We start from the raw sequence: 18199 nt of genomic DNA on the forward strand, positions 1-18199 counted from the left end.
TTTAGAAGATAGCAACAAAAATTAAAGTGATTCAAAGATTTGGGACTGTAAAACCAAACCATTAAACAATACGTACCGTGGAGGATAAGTACCACCTCTCATAGTATAGTTGTAAGTGGACCTCATCCCCGTATAAGGATCAATAGGTTTGTACATAGGTTTCTTTCCCAGCTTCATGCAAAGTGCATTCAACTCCACTGTGGGGGTTACGCTGTCTAGATGAAAAGGAACATAGAGCGTCTGGCTGTCACAAGAGACTGAAGCACTATAAACTCTCATCCTGTCTCCAAACACAGAAAAAGCAGGCTACATTTTGCCAAGTGCAATACTCTTAAATAAACGAGTTCTGAATATGAATACCAATGAACATGAAGAAATTAAGTGTGTGAGATGCATATTAAGTTGGCAGCCTAAAACAATGTTGTAAGAGGATTTGTCACAAAGGTGTAACTTTTTTAATAGTATGTTTGGAACTATTTTTCTGGTAAACCTTTGTAAAGGTACTGATTTATTTATTTTTACAGTGCATTTAACAATGTGGTGTGCAGAACAAATGTATTTTTCTTAAAAAAAAATCCTTTTAAATTAACAGACGCTACATATATCTTCTGCTTCTGTTACAGAATCACACAGAATCACAGAATCTCTAGGTTGGAAGAGACCTCAAGATCATCGAGTCCAACCTCTGACCTAACACTAACAGTCCCCACTAAACCATATCCCTAAGTTCTACATCTAAACGTCTTTTGAAGACTTCCAGGGATGGTGACTCAACCACCTCCCTGGGCAGCCTGTTCCAATGTCTAACAACCCTTTCAGTAAAGAAATTCTTCCTAACATCTAACCTAAAACTCCCCTGGCGCAACTTTAGCCCATTCCCCCTCGTCCTGTCACCAGGCACATGGGAGAACAGGCCAACCCCCATCTCGCTAGAGCCTCCTTTAATATACTTATACAGAGTGATAAGGTCACCCCTGAGCCTCCTTTTCTCTAGGCTGAACAAGCCCAGCTCCTTCAGCCGCTCCTCATAGGACTTGCTCTCCAGGCCCCTCACCAGCTTCGTCGCCCTTCTCTGGACCCGCTCAAGCACCTCGATGTCCTTCTTGTAGCGAGGGGCCCAGAACTGAACACAGTACTCGAGGTGCGGCCTCACCAGAGCCGAGTACAGGGGGACGATCACCTCCCTAGCCCTGCTGGTCACAGTGTTTCTGATACAAGCCAGGATGCCGTTGGCCTTCTTGGCCACCTGAGCACACTGCTGGCTCATATTCAGCCGACTGTCCACCATCACTCCCAGGTCCTTCTCTGCCTGGCAGAAAAATTTATCAGTTAAAAACATTATCAGTTAAAACATTATCAGTTGTTTACTGATAATGATCAAATGTTTCTCTTTGTACTCAATGACTAAAAGGGATCTTTATGAATTCACTTTCAAATTGCAGTTTGCCTTATGACAAGGGAGGTATATTGCTGCTGACGACTCTAAACATTTTTCTCAATGCAGACTTCACGTGGATGAGAAATTGACTCACTGACTATTCTCATTTGATAAAGGTCAGTCACATATATGGTCATTTTTTTCTATCACAAGCCTCACTGGCTCAAAAACCAGCGTGTACTCTAGTACAACAGTGTTTTGATAAAAGGCAATTGCCAAAATAAAGTGAAATTATGGAGCATATTCACAGGAAAAAAATACGTAATTGCTAGTTTCTATTTCCCCTGTTCACTGTACAAAATGTTTCTAAAGAACAAATTCAAGTAATATCAGAATACAATTGGTATTAAAGATAGGTTTTACCCTTTGCTGAGTAAAATAATGGTATCCTAATAGCTCTCAATTCAGGTGACAAAGGGAACATGCAAAACTGTCGCATGTGCAGCTGAGACATGAAGCTACTTTATACTTAATTTTACATTTTAAATATATCCTAAAAGCAATCTTAGTAAACTAAGAAGTTGTCTAAAAATAACCACAACTTAAATGCTATTATACAATTCAACGTCTACTTCTCTTTAAAGAAGTGCAATGATGCACCTTCCAACGTTCGGATCCTATTGCTCAACACAAATTTGTTTTTGTTTTTTTTTAACCTAAATTTCCAATGAAATCTTTATTGTAAAAATTCTGAATTATTCTGTAAGAATCACTGAACATATTCATCTGCCTCTGCAAAAAATTATGATCAAAGATTAACACCAGATGACTTTCTACAAAACCCAGGTATTGTTATTTTTAAATAAGCGAAAGATAATTTAAGTATCACGATTTTTATTCATCCTTATGAAACTTTAACATACATGCCAAAAGAAAGGTGTATTGCATACGTGCTTTTTGTGTTGTTTTTTCAAATCATCTCGTTGAGGTATATACCTGGATTCTTGCCTTCGCTACGAGATGGACGAGCTGTAGGTTTAGGGAATTTTGTCCCTTCCAATGCTTTGGCAGCTGCCGCATGTTGCGCTTTTTTAATACTAGTTCCTTCAGCTTCCCAGTGCTGGTCCCCAAGGGTCAGCTGCACTGTAAACACCTCAAAATAGAGAAATAGAAAACAAACTTTTTATTACAAGTGGGTTCAGAACTCACATCATTTATTAGGGCATGTCATGGAACAGTGAGTTGTTAGTGATGCAGAAGTCAAAAAGATAGTAACCAACACTTTTCTTAACTACTATGCCAACTCCAGATTTTAAACACTTGGGACATCTACAGGATATTCCTGATTAGTCAACTATGAATTTCACAAAAATTGTAGCCAGCACTATCCTGCATATTGCAGGAGATCATATAGGCTATAGAAGAGAAGAGGCAATGTGCACAGAGGTGACCACTGCATGGATAGCTGGTATGCCAACATTACTCTGAACAGCTGCCTTGAAAATCAGATTGTAATTCCATAACAGCTTGTTGCTTTAACACATTTTTAAACTATATTTTCCAGTAGTTTGAAGAAAGGTAAGCTCACACTGCACCATAAAACCTCCTACATGCCCCCACGTTAGTGCAAGCCTATCTGATTATAGAGCAAAGCTCTGTGGCGCTTCTTTTTAAGTATGTGGGATAAGGAAGGATATATATTGCCCTAAATTTTCACAAATTAATCAGACAACAGAAAGCTAGTCTCCCTGGTAATTAAATGAAGTTTAATTTCAACCAGAATGAAAATGCAAGTGAACAGATGCTCTGATTATTATTCCAATACCTTTTGTAAATGCAGACCTTGCCAGCTTTGCACATTGAAGCTGCCATTACACATATTATGGATAAAAGATTTTAGTTCTTAGTATTATTCATTTTGAAGGCAATTCCTCTAACATACAACACTCACACTGTTCCAGGAAACACTTTAAGGAGAGGATGTCAGATTAGGATATCCCATGTTGTTTTTCCTTATATGCCTTGACCTCAGTACTCATACAACAGAGACATCTAATGAGTATTAAAAATGTAAATAACGCTAAAGATCACATTTTCAGTATTATTTGAAGTTACACAAATAGTTTGTATATTTGCCATATTCCTGAGAAGTTCTCTTTCTACACACAAACAGAACACTACACAAATTATATATTACTGAGGTTTTAGCAAACTGTAAGAGATACACAATGTTATGTGATGAACAACACATGGTGGTTTATCTTAGGCATTTTGATAATTCCCATCATGAAGGACTAAAGATCTGTTTGCTAAATTACATAACTACATAGACACAAAAGCCTTATAACTCATTATATAGTATTTTTCCTACAGAAAACTAGTTGCCATAAAACCTCCTGAAACTCAAAGGATAATTTAGACTAAGAAACTATTTTGATCTTTTAAAAATTGTGGGATTTCCCTCCAAATATTAAAATGCACCACAGGAAGAACACAGAAAATTTGAAGGTAAGATGCAGAACACAAGTTTAACTTCATACCAGAAACAGATCATGAAAGCTCATACTTAATACAAAATTCCTGAGCAAAAGCTGCAAAGGGCAAACCTTACTTGACTAAATGGAAACCAAACCCAAGCACCTCATAATGGAGCCATCAAATAACTCTTCAAAAAACTAAGTGGTTTTAGGTAAGAGGTAAGTTTAGCCGTAATATACTTCGGGAAACCAACCTTCTAGCACAAATTACAGCTTCACACTCCCTTATCACTGGCATTTTGATGAGTTTCCCATTCCTCTCTGTTAGTCTGTATTATCTTGCACCAAAAGCACGTACTTTGCCTTTCCACTAAAAACGTGAAAGATCTTGAACAATAGAAACAATAAACTTATATGAATATTTACCTTAGAATGAGCTGGACCTTGCTCACTCAGAAGTTTATATTCAGGCTGAATCTTGTTGAAACGGGCTAACTCATTCACAAGACACATCGGGGTTTTCTCTTTGGGGTTTGCCATGTTAGAAGGAGCTGAAAGATTACAGAAAACAGATAAATGAACAGGTAGCAATGAACTCTACTACCATTTTAACTAAAAATCCCACATTGTCCTAACATCTAGATGTCTGCAATACAGAGTTCACATTACAAGCTACTATAGCTGGATGAATACTACTTTTAAAATATTCATAGGCCCAAGACATCTAGAATACATACATTTATTAACAGACACTCAATCTTACCTGCAGCTGCATTGGTGGATGTAACAGATGCAGAGGGTAAAGCAGAATTTTGGATAGGTCTACCTGCATTTTCAGAGGGCAAAGAACTAGTAGTAGAAGGAATACTCAATGGTTGTGAAAGAGATGGGTTCTTATTCAATATTTGGCTCCCTGCAAGGGCAGTAGAAGGATTCTGAATTTGAACTTGAGACATGTTCACTTCCAACCAGAGAAAATTACTGTAGGTAAACAGCTTTGAATGCAGGCAAACTCAGTATGATGGAACCAAATTGCTGACCTAAAATGTAAAGATGAAAAAAAAAAGATTATATTGAATGTTTAGCAGTCTTTAAGTAACAATCTATTAAAAATTATTTCTCAATTAGTAAAAAAAAAAAAAAAAAAAAAAAAAGGGAAAAGGGGAAAAAGCATTCAATTAAGCAGGCATTGTTTCCATTTTCTATGCAGTGAGTCACTTAGACATACAGTTTTAATAGCACATTTCAATCTCTAAGCTCTGTCATTTCAGTTCCATATTGTTTTAGTTTGTGAAAGAGTAGCATAAAAGCCTTAATTATGCTTGCTCAGTTAAGATGAACAACCTGTCTGCTCTGTCACTGATTCAACTTACAAAGCAATCCTGTTACTTAAACTGATAGTCACTGCTTACACACTAGCTGTGGAGCAACCTTCCTGAACAGATTACACTTCATGCATTTTACCATTTCAGGTTCTTAACTTGGAAAGGCAAGCAACAAATGTATTATTTACAGAGCAATTCTTTAGAGCATGCACCCTATTGTAATCACTTTTTCCCCCCTCCAGGCTCACTAAAGAGAACATCTAACCATTTAGGAGGAGAACACAACTGGCGTCTAGCAGAGAGTGACAAAATCACTACTGAAGGAAAAAGAAGGTATAAGAGTTTATAAACTTTTTAAGTGACATGCATTTTGAAGGGTACATCTACTTGAGTCATAAGGTGTGTCAGTGATACTTCAGGCCATCAGCTGGGAGTTATTTGGCCTTACAGTCCTGTAAACAAGGGTTGAAAGTGTTCGTAGGCAACAATGTTAATTTAAGAAAAAACACCTCCAAGCAATGAACAGGCAGCAGGCGTGGTGAAGTATTGTGATAGGTCCTTCCTCCACCGACAAATTAGTGTGAGATTTTTCTTACACATGGATGCAACATTATCTTCATGCTCAGACAGTTAAACCTAAATATACACTAACAGGTTGCCAGTTTGAAGGATATCATTGCTGCCAGAGCTCAGCTGTCCATATCCGCTTACTATCCACATATCAGTCTGTTTGTTCAAAGTAAATTTTACATCCAAGTAAACAGGTTTTACACACAAACACACACACACATATGCACCCATTGGTCCTGCCATTGAATTATTAGGGCACTAAAGCCTTTTTCTATCTTCATTTACAGATGAAGGGTGCAAGTGAAATCATCACTCCAGATACCACCAGGGAGCTATTAGTGGCAACACAACTCCACAAGTGCTCTGTAAGCTTCAAATTCTGAACCTGTGAATGGACTTCCAAATGCAAGAGGAGTGGCAATGAGTCAGAGCGAAACTTTTAGCTAGCTAGTGACAGAACAGTTCCAAGAGGAGAACTTAGGGTAACACACTCATGGATACAAAGATTTTATTTGGTAAGAGGAAAAAAGCTACTGAAAAACAACACACACACGCATCTACTATCTGGAATATTTTGACTTTGAAGAACTATCATAAACACATCAGGCTTACCATACTACTGGTTGGATAGCTTTGTTTTTCACTAGAGAGGGAAATTAGTTCAGAAGAGCTCATTAGTTCACCAGATCTATATGTTGATTACAGGCAAAACAAATTTTATATTTGATTATTAAATTTGCAAAAGTTGTGCATTAGGTGCATTGTAACTGTAGAATGGGTATTAGGGACTCCTGTCTGAAGGAGCTCCAAAAAGCTCAAAGAGAAAGATGAAAAGTATGTAGACTAAGGCTCCAGGATAATAATTTTGCAATAGCCAAGTTTCATTCCCAGGAGCATTACTAGAAACACTGAAGTTTTTCAGATATATGACATGACAATAATTACCAAGAAAAGAATACGTAGTCTTGTAGTGCAATAAAAAAAGAAGCCAATTCTCTTTTCCTACTGAAGTTCAAAGCCCAAAGGCAATCAAGTTCAACACTTTGTAATCCACACATTTTGAGAAGAGGACACCAAACTTTTGGTTTTAAAGTCAGTAATGTTAGGACCTTTCAGATCATGCTGGAGTGGAAGTCTGAAATTATTCAAAGAGAACTCAGCCTAGAAATGCTTCATTTTTAAAGGCACTATTCTGCCCTTATTTGCAAATCATCTGGTTATAGGGAACATGGAAATTCAACACCAAGATACGTACATTAAGGTGGTTTGCTAGTTAACTGTCATACAGTGCAGAGAAGGATAGTATAACTTCAGTAGCAAAGCTCCACTGAAGAAGCATCTCATCAAATCCATTCCTGGCTAGAAATCTGCAAAGGTCTCCTGAATTCAAGCAGAGCATCACTAGATATTTAAAATCAACAGCCATTTTACTCTTTTTGAGTACTTTCTATTTACAACTTGCATTTCAACTTTCATTATCACCATTACAGTTGGTATATACAGTTTCTCTGTATATTGTATTCAATTTTCCAATATTTTTGAGGTGTACTAAAAAACCCACCCCTTATATTTCCTTTTCTCAAAACTCACTCTGTAGTTCCATACAGCAATTCTATGAGCCCTAGATAGTGGTTAAAAATTAGATAAAACCATAACTCCTCATTCCAAACCCAGTTCAGTACGGGATACTTTACATCACCATTCTGCTAGAAGCCAGCCTCCTGGACACAGTGGAGGCTACTACTACTACTGCAGAGTACAAACTGAACTTTATCTGTATATCCCCAGAACAACCAAGACATTTTATAGCCACCTATGTCTACTCACAGCAACTGTTTCAAGGACGTCAATAAAGGCTTCAGAGCAAAATCCAACATTACTCAATGTGAAGAGTGCTTCAGCTTTTAAAACATTAGTAACAAAGTATTTTAAGTTGACTTATGTATTATTCTTGCCTTCATCCTCTTTTACTCCCATGATACTAGTCAAATCATTATACTGATCCCTATTTTTTGTATTCCAAGAAAGTCCCTGTCAAGGATATTATTAGTTCACTTTCTATATTTACTGCAGAATACTAGAGAACCTTAGCCGAGGACTTCTCAGACTGTTTTCTACTCCGATGTCACTCCATCAAGAGTTATAATCATCAGAGTTCAGTCTGAAAAAGCTTTTCTTCAAACAGCTCTGGTGAGAATAACATTAAGGACAGAAAATTAAGCTGTTACTCGCAAGATCTATGGAGACTTGAACTCACATCCTAGCACTTGAAACAGTAAAGTTTTGGAAACCCACCCAATTGTGAATAGACTTCAGCTGTTCACATTCCAAAACCAGGCAAAAAGAAAATCACTGCAGACACATCCATAGCGTCCAACATGCTTATTCTCAGCATGGAAACCAATTGCCCAGCTGCTTTGATAATCTGGCTGCTCTTAACATTTAAATGGACTGTTGAGGGTCTAGGAAAGCCTTTGAAGCACACCTTGGTGGAATTCACCACACACCCCCTTCCAGCCTTTCAAGTCAAGAAGCTGGAAGAGTTCAGCCTTCACGTCTAACCTTCTGGGAATCCAAAAGGATTCCAACCTCGCAAGAAGTCAAGTACCATAAGTTTAAGCACAGCTCACCTTATGCACCCATAAGATGGCAGCAGTCCCACCTGCCCTTCTTTGCCAAATGCTTTGCAATCACAAGCGTAACCATGATTTGATGACCAAAATTACTGTACAAATACTTGGCCTCTGGAACTATTCATTTAACAAGGAAGAAAAAATTGTACCCAGCAGTATCATGTGAGCACTCCTTGCCATGACTGTTTCTATAGGTGAAGGAAGGAAACAATGCCTAACAGCAAAGCAATTTTAAGGAATCAGAAAATCTAAATCTTTACTTGGAACAGCAATCTGAAACCTGTAGAGCACACCAGAGTTCAGGGTTTATCCCCATGACATTGAATTAGCTGGATAGCTGGGCATGCCACTCTTTTTCCACAGCTGAACAGAAGTTTACTATCAGAGAGACAGCTAAATGGCAAATGACAATAAAACTGCTTCCAACTGATGTGTCATTCTTAACTTATCTGTATTAAGTGAATGTTTCTACAACAATTGGTACATCATCATCACATCATGATTCTACGGACACGTTTCTTCTTCAGTCACCCCTACACCATCGTCATGTTTTTATATCCTGATCAGAAGTTGAATTTACATCCAGCAAGTTATCACCAATTCAGAACTATTTCAGAGCTCATTAGATAGAATTTTGGCAGAACCAAACTATTGCTTCATAAATTCACCCTCATCACGAGGCAGTTAAAACATCTTATGGATTGTTAAAATCCCACTTCATAAACTTCTGACAATTTTAGACACTAGGTGGTAATTTACACAATCATGTTACAAGTTTGTCTATACAAACAGCAATTCTGATTTCTTTTTAAAAAGATTTATTTAGTACTTTGACAAGTAACTGTTTGCTACTGTTTGACAAGAACATTCTCACAACGCAAACTAGGATTTTGTCTGTAATTTCTCAGCTATTTGTGCAGCTTACGATGCCGTTTTTGATTTGTATGAAATATTTCACTACAGCATAAGAACCTACTGCCCCTCACTGTACGTTCAATTATATGTTGTTTGTGGACAATGGTTTACAATGCTTTTTCAATGTAATATGCTCTGTACCCTATAATGGCTTTACAAACTCACAACTCTTCAAGAAAAACACACCATAATCTAGAAAGTTGAGCCTAACAATTTATAAAGGCTGTCTCTGTGGATAGAGAAACAAAAAGCTGTTAGTATTTCAGCTGATTTTTCCATGTAACCAGGGGTTAACTACTTCAAACTTTTCAAGATGAATGCTGCTACAAATTAACAGACCCCTATACCATACTGGAGGCACTGCTGGAACTTACAGACTAACAGAGATTGAAAGACAGACAGGTGAAGGAACTACTCATACCCATACAAGAGTAACTTGCTAGTCACATACCTTGCTCAACCCTTCCACATTTACTTTTTGCTAATTCAGACATTAACATTTTAAATTCCATTGAGACAGTGCTATGCTAGAATAGTATCAAGTTTTCTTGGGGCTTTTTTTGTTTTGTACCATAATTGCCAAAGGTGTTACAGATAGAAACTGGAGGGTCAAACAGCAAACAGACACTTCACAGGATAATCAAGTTTTTACCACAACTTGTGGTTTCTTCAATATAATGCAAATAAAAGGTAAGAAACTTCAATGCTTTAAGTAAGTTTCCTGTACCTAAGTTTCCTGTACCTTTACGAGATCCAGACAGTGAAGATTTGGGCTTAGTTCTGAATAGGATATTTATGATGGAGAATGCCTAAAAGGAAAAACAGAGAGTTAGCATTTCACTTCCTAAAGCTACAAAAAGATCTGTAGTAAATGTCTCACCACAGCATTAGTTTTACCTCATCCTTTTGGTTGACAGGATTTTGTATGACCATTAAATTCTTACTGGCAGACTGCTCAACACAGCTATGATTTCCCAAGCAGAAGTTCCAACCTGATCCCACAGTTGTCTTTCACCACTCTTGCCTCAAACTTACATGAGCTTTCTTACACAAAGAGTGGAATCTCACAGCACTCTTTGCAGGACTAAGAATTACTCGTGATTTGTTTTCCTGCAGTAAGGCTTCCAGTGTTGCAGAAGTTCATTGTCTAATAGCCCTAAAGATCAGCTACCGAAATTAGACCTAGAACTTAATTCACTAAAAAAACACCAAAACCAAGGTGCCAGAGAAACTTCAGCAGCTATTAACTGCAGAAAGTGGCTGTCAGCGTTACCTTCTGGCCACACGTCTGGTCTAATGGTGAATTCCCTCAGACGTCTAAAAATCAACCTAGCTAAAAATATTTTAGAATAAAAACATTTCAGTACTAAATATGAAACCTGTCACTTGCACGGACTGTTCTAAATAGAAATCAATGTATTTTATTTTGCTTACAAATATAGCACAAAGCATTTAATCTTCCTTTTCCATGACTGAAGCCAACTGCACACAGATGGCAGACAACATTGCTACCAGCAACAAACTGGGTAAGATCTCAACCTTGGTTAAGGTTAGAAGAGGAGTTAAATAAACACGGTCTTGAATTTACTTCAGTTGTTTCAAAGTCTTACAGTAAATCTTAGAACTGTAACCAGTTATCAGCAGTCCCTGAGAACACAGGGGGATACAAAAGCCTGAAAAAGTTAAACCCTGTACCTTTTTTTTTTTTTTTTTTTTTAACTGGAAACTGAAGGTGGGAGACAGAAATATTGCAGTCCTATTAGTTTGACTTCTCTTCTGAAGTGTTTCTGGAGGTATAACTTATTAAAGCATCTGGAAAACAATGAAATGAATAACATTCCAGGCAGGTTCAAAACCAAGTTGTGTATAGACAACTGAATTCTCTCCTGCCATCCCTGGTGGTCAAACAAGGCTCAAAATGAATCTCACAACCTCAGCAGGAACGAACGCAAAGTTCTAGGCAGGCACTGCTGATCAAACACAGGACAGGAAAACCACCAAGTGACACCAGCAAACTGAGAAAGGAGTCACAACCAACATAACAGTGCATTACCTAAGACAAGCCAAAACTGACAGGCTCTTTTCAAAAAATAAGTCATCCTGAGATCCAGAAACTGAGAAATAGCAGGAGGAGTTCTCCGTGCCCAGTATTAGGGAGACCTCAGACAGAGCACTGCAACTGTACTGTGTGGGTATCATGCTTCGAGCCCATTGTGGACCAATTAGAAAAAAAAAAAAAAAAAAAAAAGCAAGCAAAGCAAGAAACACACAGAGTTACAGAAAAAAAAAAAAAAAAAGAAAAAAAACACCATGTAAAAGAAACCTTGAAGGGTTTGGGCTTGTATATGCTGAAGAGAAGATGGCTGAAGGGGGCCCAACAATCAGCAGTCCTCAAGCATGTAAAAGGGTTTTGGGTGGAAAAGACAACCTGTCCTCCGTGCTTACAGGGACTGAACGAGACGTGCATCAAGAAAGTGCATTGAAAAAAAGCTTTCTGATGGTAACGATTGCAATGTACTGCACCATGTTGGGTGACAGAGGTCACCCAGCTGTTGGTAAGCTGTGATTGATAAACGTTCAGTTAGTATGAGATTGGCATAACTGTCACTGCAGACGGATGGAGTACCAGTCCTGTTCAGCCCTGGATTCCCAGCACTATGCACATGCCTCTGTCTATCTGACCGCAACGGAACACTTCCTTCTCTCATCACTGAAGGGCATCAGCCCCGCAGATAAACAGCAGGTTTGGCAAAATGGGGCTGGTTCTGCCATGGACTCGCTCTGATTGCTGACAGGCCAGCTGAAAACACAACAGAGACCAGATTCTCAAACAAATTTGTTTTCTTGATGGTCAGGACCAGAATAAGGAAACATGTCCTGATCTCTCAGATGTGCACATTTGGTGGACCAGAAGTGACTACATTCTCATTATGCTACTTCCTACAAACTCGCATGTGCATCCCTTTAAAACATTCTTTGCATTTGTTCATGAACTACTGGCACCAGAGAGGGAGGGCTCGTTGTGGAATGGGAACAGAGTAGGACGAGAAACAGAACAGATACTTGATAAAATCATCAAGACTCAGACTTGCAATTTCTTCTTCTCAAGCACTTCTTGAGATCACCGACTATAAATCATGTCTTCCAGAAAGTTTTACCTACCAGAAATGAGCTTTTAAACTAAACATTTTTTTTTCTGAAACTGGATGCTTAATAATGTATTGCATCTTTACAGTTGCTGCCTCTGCAGTTGGACAGCAAAGATGTTCAGGTTTTCCTCATCAATACCAAACCGTTCACAAAGCAGGAATGTTTGTTTACCCATTTCACAGAAGTGGAACCCAAAAGCCAAGTCCTATCCCTGCAACAGGATGCAAGGATCTGAGGTGGGGCCTAGGCACAACTGAAACAAGTAAGTGAACTTCGGAACAGCACAAGACTTACTACCTAGCCCCTTGCTACCTGCATTTTACATGTCCGGAGCTCTATTACCGCTCAACGTCAGCCAGTTCTCACTTGGGTAAAAGCGAGGCAGCGCAGCAGTGCTCAGCTGCTGCTCAGGAGTGGTCCCCATAGAGCCGATATGATGGATGAGGCCAATCCCGAGAAATCAGAAGTTTCGGCCACATCACCAAGATAGACCAACTGGCCAGCATACCTAAACCTTCACCTGATGTTCACAGGCTGAGGGAGATCACTGTGCATTACCTATTTATTACCTAGCCAAAACAAGGGTTAGAAAGGCTTCCTCCCTTTTCTTAGAAGAACTTTAAGTAGCTCCAATGCAGTGGCTGAGCCTCTTTCTTTTGTTGCACACTCATTCTGGAGCATGAAGAACAAATTGCCACAAGTTCTCACAGGTTTGTTGAGATGGCTCATTTCCTAACAAAGATTTGAAAACCCCACATCACCAGTAGCTTTGTAGTATGTAGCAAAAACATTACAGCATTTCACTTCTGCAACTGTATTCAGAACAATACTTAACTATTTACAACTAAGAAATTCAAATAAACATGCACTGCCAATAAATAAAAGAAACCTACGCGTTTTACAGACTCAAGGCTATTTACACAAAACGTAAACGACTAACTGAACAATGCTGCTTCCTAGACAAATCTTCTATAGCATTTGGGCAGGATAAGGTACACCTCAAAGACAGCACTCATTGAGGAAAAGGATGATGTTCTTTCTGAGCACAGATAAGAAAATTCTTCAAGGACAGAAAACACTAAATATTAGGCAAAACAGCTCAAGAGCTAAGACACAGATTATTAATTAGAGAAGAGGTGATGAAAATCTACAATTTGAAAGTAAAATTTGAAGGAAAAGAGCGAACTAGCAGATGTACACATAACCCAGTCATAACTCGAAAGAATAAAGCAGAAAGTGGAATGGCAATCACAAACAAATGCTTAGACACTCACTTCTAGCCAAAAGATATTTCACGTCTACTGTCAAAAGGTATCTCACTGAATTTGATTACATGCGTATATTTTCTTCTGAAGTCAAACAGGTCAAAAAACCACAGCCACTAATTATGGTTAACATGGTAATCAATGCACAGATCTCCTCCACTGTTCCAGCTGCATCTTCAGGAACTCTAATAAAACAATCAACCCCCTGGCAAGGACTCTAGACAATGCAATTAAAAACATTTTTTCTGAAAGTTCATATGCCCTCAGAATAAAGTTGCAAATTTTTCAGTGAGCTCTGGAATACAAAGGGCAGCTTTCAGTCCTGCTCTGACTCCACACAATTACAGTTATGTTACCCAGATTAGCTTCAGCCCGTGAACACCTCAGTTCTGCCCTGATACACCCGACGCTTTGACTTGTACTGACGGTGGAAACGTGATTAGCGGTAAACATTGTGCAATTGTCAAGGAAAGAAGGAACGGCTGCTTAAAGCAAGAATAAGGAATTGTGGTCCTGTACGAAGCTTTGGAAGGAAGGCAACTCCGATCTAACATCAGAGGACAGAACACAGAGTAACAGATACTCCCGTGGGCTCTGAGCACACCCCGGGCTGTGACAGACGCCCCGTTAATCACCGACCCCGTAAGGTCTCTGCGGCCAGCTAACCGCACGCCGCTGCGCGCCTCAGAGGATGCCCGGACACGGCCGAGCCCCCTTCTCCACACGACAGCCGCGGCCGCAGCCCCGGGAGGCGTCCGGGAGACCCAAGGCGCTGACGGACCGAGAAGCCAAAGCACGGCGGGGCGGCCTTCACCAACAGTCCCAGGGCAGGCGGGGGGCTGGCGGCCGGCTCTGTTATGAGTGCCGCACACACACACACACACACAGACACACAGACACAGACACTGACACACACAGACACACACACACACACACACACGCACACCCCGGGCCCCTCCAGCTCCGCAGCCACCCCCAGGCCCCTCAGCGCCCCCCGGCCCCTGCAGCGGGCGGCTCCCAGCCCCCGGCCCCAGCCCCTCGGCGCCGGCACCGAGCCCAGCCCCGCGCCGAGGCCGGGCCGAGCCCCCCGCGGGGCCGCCGGGAGCGGGGGCGGCGCTCACCTGGCGGCCTGGGCTGCGGCTCCCGGCCTTGTGGCGCGGGCTGCGGGCGGCTCAGTCCATGGGCCGGCGGCGGGGGGCGCGGCGGGAGGCGGCGGGCACAGGGCAAACACTAAAGAGAATGAGCGGGGCCAGCTCCGGCCGGGGAGGAAGTGACGGCACGGCCGCCCGCGGGACGGAGAGGGGCGCAGCCAATCGGGGGAGGGCGAGCCCCCCTCCGGAGACGCCTCCCCGCGAGGGTTCCGCCAATAGGCTTCGGGCAACGCGGTCACGGCTCGGGGACTACAAAGCCCGGCGTGCCTGGCGGCGGAGCCGCGGGCGGCCTTGGGGAGGGAGGGAGTGGGGTGGGACTACAAGTCCCGGCGTGCTCTGCGCGCCTCGGCGGCCGGGCCGGAGCGGCCCTGAGGGGGCGGGGGCGGGCCCGTTAGCTGCACGGCTGCCCGCCGGTACGGGGCGCGGGGAGCCTAAAGAAAAGAGCTCTCGCCTCAAAGCACAGGCGGGGGGGCGGGAACCGTGCTGAGCGCGAGAAGAGGTGCGAGGAAGCCCCGTGACCGGACAGGGGAAAGCTGAGGGTACGGAGCCGGCGCTGCCGCCGGTCCCACGGCGCCGCCCCGCCTCAGCGGCTGCGGGTGGCCGGGCTCGCGCTGAGCTGCGCGGGTAACGGCAGCCGGGGCGGTTCTGGCCACCCAAGCGGCCCGGTGCCCGCGCACGGCTCAGCCCCGTGTCGGTGGGTGACGGCCTCACCCGCACCTCGGCCCCGGGTACCTGGGGAGCAGAACCGCGTACGTAAGTGAAGTCAAAAACCAGATAGGAATGCACTTAGTTTGCCACAGGAAAGCAAAAGTTCCGATGCGCTACGGCTGAAGTCTGTCATTTCAGACTTGTGATACATATCGAGCCTTCAGCTATTGTGTTTTTAATCCGGATAGCCTCACCCTTCAGAGTGAAAGGAAACCACGCCAGCAGCAGCACGCAGCTGGCCGCTTCACTGCTAAGGTAGCGGAGGTTTCCCTTCCTGATTCACTGGAGCAAAGTGCTCCGCAGGATTTAAGTAAGTGCTATCATTACGTTTAACTGCTTTAACAACACTTTCCTTGTCTTTATGAGTTCTTAAAGCAGCACAACTGCTTTTATAACACATAAGCATTAGCAAAACAGCAAGAAAAATCACAGTACAATATTAAGCAGTCCCCACTTGTGCTAGAATAGGTCAATCCCTTCTGTCAGAAAAGGATACTACGAGAACTTTTTGATTTAGAAATACTTTTTTATCTTTCTTAATAGGTAAAAATACATTTTAAATTACAAGGTTGCATTTAAACCCCATGGCATCATTAAATTGCAAGTCAGTAATTTCTGCCATTGTTCAGCCAAAGAAAGAAAATAAAAGAAAAAGAAGTGGCATCCAGCCCACAACATTTACTAACCAAATACATATAACTTAAATTCTACAGTAAATGCAAAAGTCTTCATATTTAGAGGAGAGAATCACAACTACAACATTGCAGCAAAACCAAACAAGAAATTATAACCAATATATCTAGAGCTCCATATCCATTTCTGTATTTAACACTGGTATGGATACCAAAGATACCATGAAGAAAATACATCATACACATAAAATCAATTGACAATATAGCATTTAAAAGACATTCTCCAGTATATAAGTATATAGATATATATCCCATATCACATTTAAACACCTATTTATATGCTCTTGCGGTCTGTTGCATAATGATATGTGCTGTTAGATCCTTTAATTATCCCAAGCCAGCAACAGTTACATTTCAGAAGGAAATGAAATTTCAACTGTTGTGCAATTATTACTGCAAAGGCTTAATGTTGCCTGTAACAGAAACAACATTTGTACAGTTATTTTTGTAGAAAGTTAGGTGGAGATACGGAAATAAAAAGCTGACTTTTTTCCATATTGAATTTCATTAGAAATTCTGATTTATGTTCTCTCATCCCCTTCTCTATTGTCCCCTCCTCAGTCCCTCAGAAAATTGTGAATGTCTGGGTAAATGTAAAATTGTCATGATTGGGACAAAAAGCATCTGCAGCCAAATTACAAACTTGAATATAATTTTAATCGAATATGTATGTAATTCAAAAGTCTGAGAAACTCTTGGTGCAATACCTCACATATCCACTGTATTTGTCCTTTCATTTGAAGGATATTTACTCCTTTATTATGTGCATGATTTACTTACTGAAAAATGTTACAAAAGACTTTTTTATGCAACAGTTTAAACAGAACAAGGACAGAAACCTATTTCTAGCTAACAATTTGTAAAATATTTGCATCTTTCATTTTCTTATATGAAAGCAGTACTGTAATTACAGATACTTTCAGATGTTCACCTAGAAATCTGATATTTATTATTAATATATTTTGTTAGTTACTTTGAAATATCTCTTACATCAGACACAAAACCAGTGTGAATTTCCCTTCACAGCTTTTGAAAATGAATTTTTTTTTTTTACAAGGAAGCTAAATATCTGAACTGGCTGTGCTAAAACCCCTTTCATTCTACTTTTCTGACTCATTTGTAACAAAATATTTTTTCCACTTTCTATTCCTTTAAGATTCACTTATTCACAGTAACAAAGCATTTCCTTCATCTTGAATACAATATGTTAAGTCCAGCATAAGCTTTGACCTTACATGCATTACTTCTTCTGAGAGAAAACTCTTAGGCCTATAGTCACGTTGCAACTAGCTGTCAACAGAAGTCACGAAGGTTTTACGTACTAGCTGGTACTATTATAGCCAGTAATCCCTAGAATACCTCACATTTCTTCTAAATTAAAGGCAGTAATTGCTTCATTTAAATAAGTAAGGGTAGAAAGCCAAGGGAAAATAAAGTATCTATTCTGCTTTTCAAGTTTTTTTTTTTTTCCTCTGACCTACTTTTTGGCTGATAGAATCAACAAAGCACTTAACAGTTATTAAAAAAAATACTGTTATTTCTATAAAGGAAAAGATTATGGTGTTTTAAGACAATAATAAAGGTTTGACATCAGGAGCTTTGGAACAAGAAAACTGACATGCCATTTTGGAGCATGGTGCACAGCTGCACCCACACCAGCACTCCATGAATAGTGTGTGCCACCTGGCAGAGGCAGCGTGGTTTGTCAGGTGAAACAATTTACTCCACCAGATACAGCTGGATGCCTGAACCTCTGTACTGTTACAGCCAGACTGGTTTTATTATCCAAGCTAGTGCAGGCGTATATACGCTGCACTGCAGGAAATGCACCTTTAAAGTTTTGTCAAAATGTTTTCAAATTGATTCACCAGCGTTTTAGCAGCACTTTTGACAGCATGAAGTATGCAGCCTCAGGACAGATACAGATCACTCTTC

The 18199-nt window shown here is 40.7% G+C and overlaps 1 protein-coding gene across 12 annotated transcripts in view; it reads right to left on the reverse strand.

Annotated features, from left to right (window-relative positions):
* The window catches only part of STAU1 (staufen double-stranded RNA binding protein 1), a 35518-nt gene extending 20514 nt beyond the window's left edge, over window positions 1-15004 (reverse strand). For 5 of the 12 annotated variants that reach the window (XM_072026513.1, XM_072026512.1, XM_072026505.1 and 2 more), the window contains exons 1-6: window positions 14835-15003; window positions 10026-10107; window positions 4619-4895; window positions 4282-4406; window positions 2375-2531; window positions 77-215 (exon numbers count right to left, since the gene is read on the reverse strand). In XM_072026513.1, the coding sequence (XP_071882614.1) occupies window positions 77-215; window positions 2375-2531; window positions 4282-4406; window positions 4619-4811 (614 nt within the window). In that variant the 5' untranslated portion in view covers window positions 4812-4895; window positions 10026-10107; window positions 14835-15003. Of the gene's footprint in view, window positions 1-76; window positions 216-2374; window positions 2532-4281; window positions 4407-4618; window positions 4896-7577; window positions 7712-10025; window positions 10108-14834 lie in introns of those variants that run through there. The other 7 variants (XM_072026510.1, XM_072026508.1, XM_027442910.3 and 4 more) reach the window with 5 other exon arrangements.
* Window positions 15005-18199: the final 3195 nt, after the last annotated feature.

This window comes from Anas platyrhynchos, chromosome 21, assembly GCF_047663525.1.
Source record: "Anas platyrhynchos isolate ZD024472 breed Pekin duck chromosome 21, IASCAAS_PekinDuck_T2T, whole genome shotgun sequence".
Taxonomy (NCBI): Eukaryota; Metazoa; Chordata; class Aves; order Anseriformes; family Anatidae; genus Anas; species Anas platyrhynchos.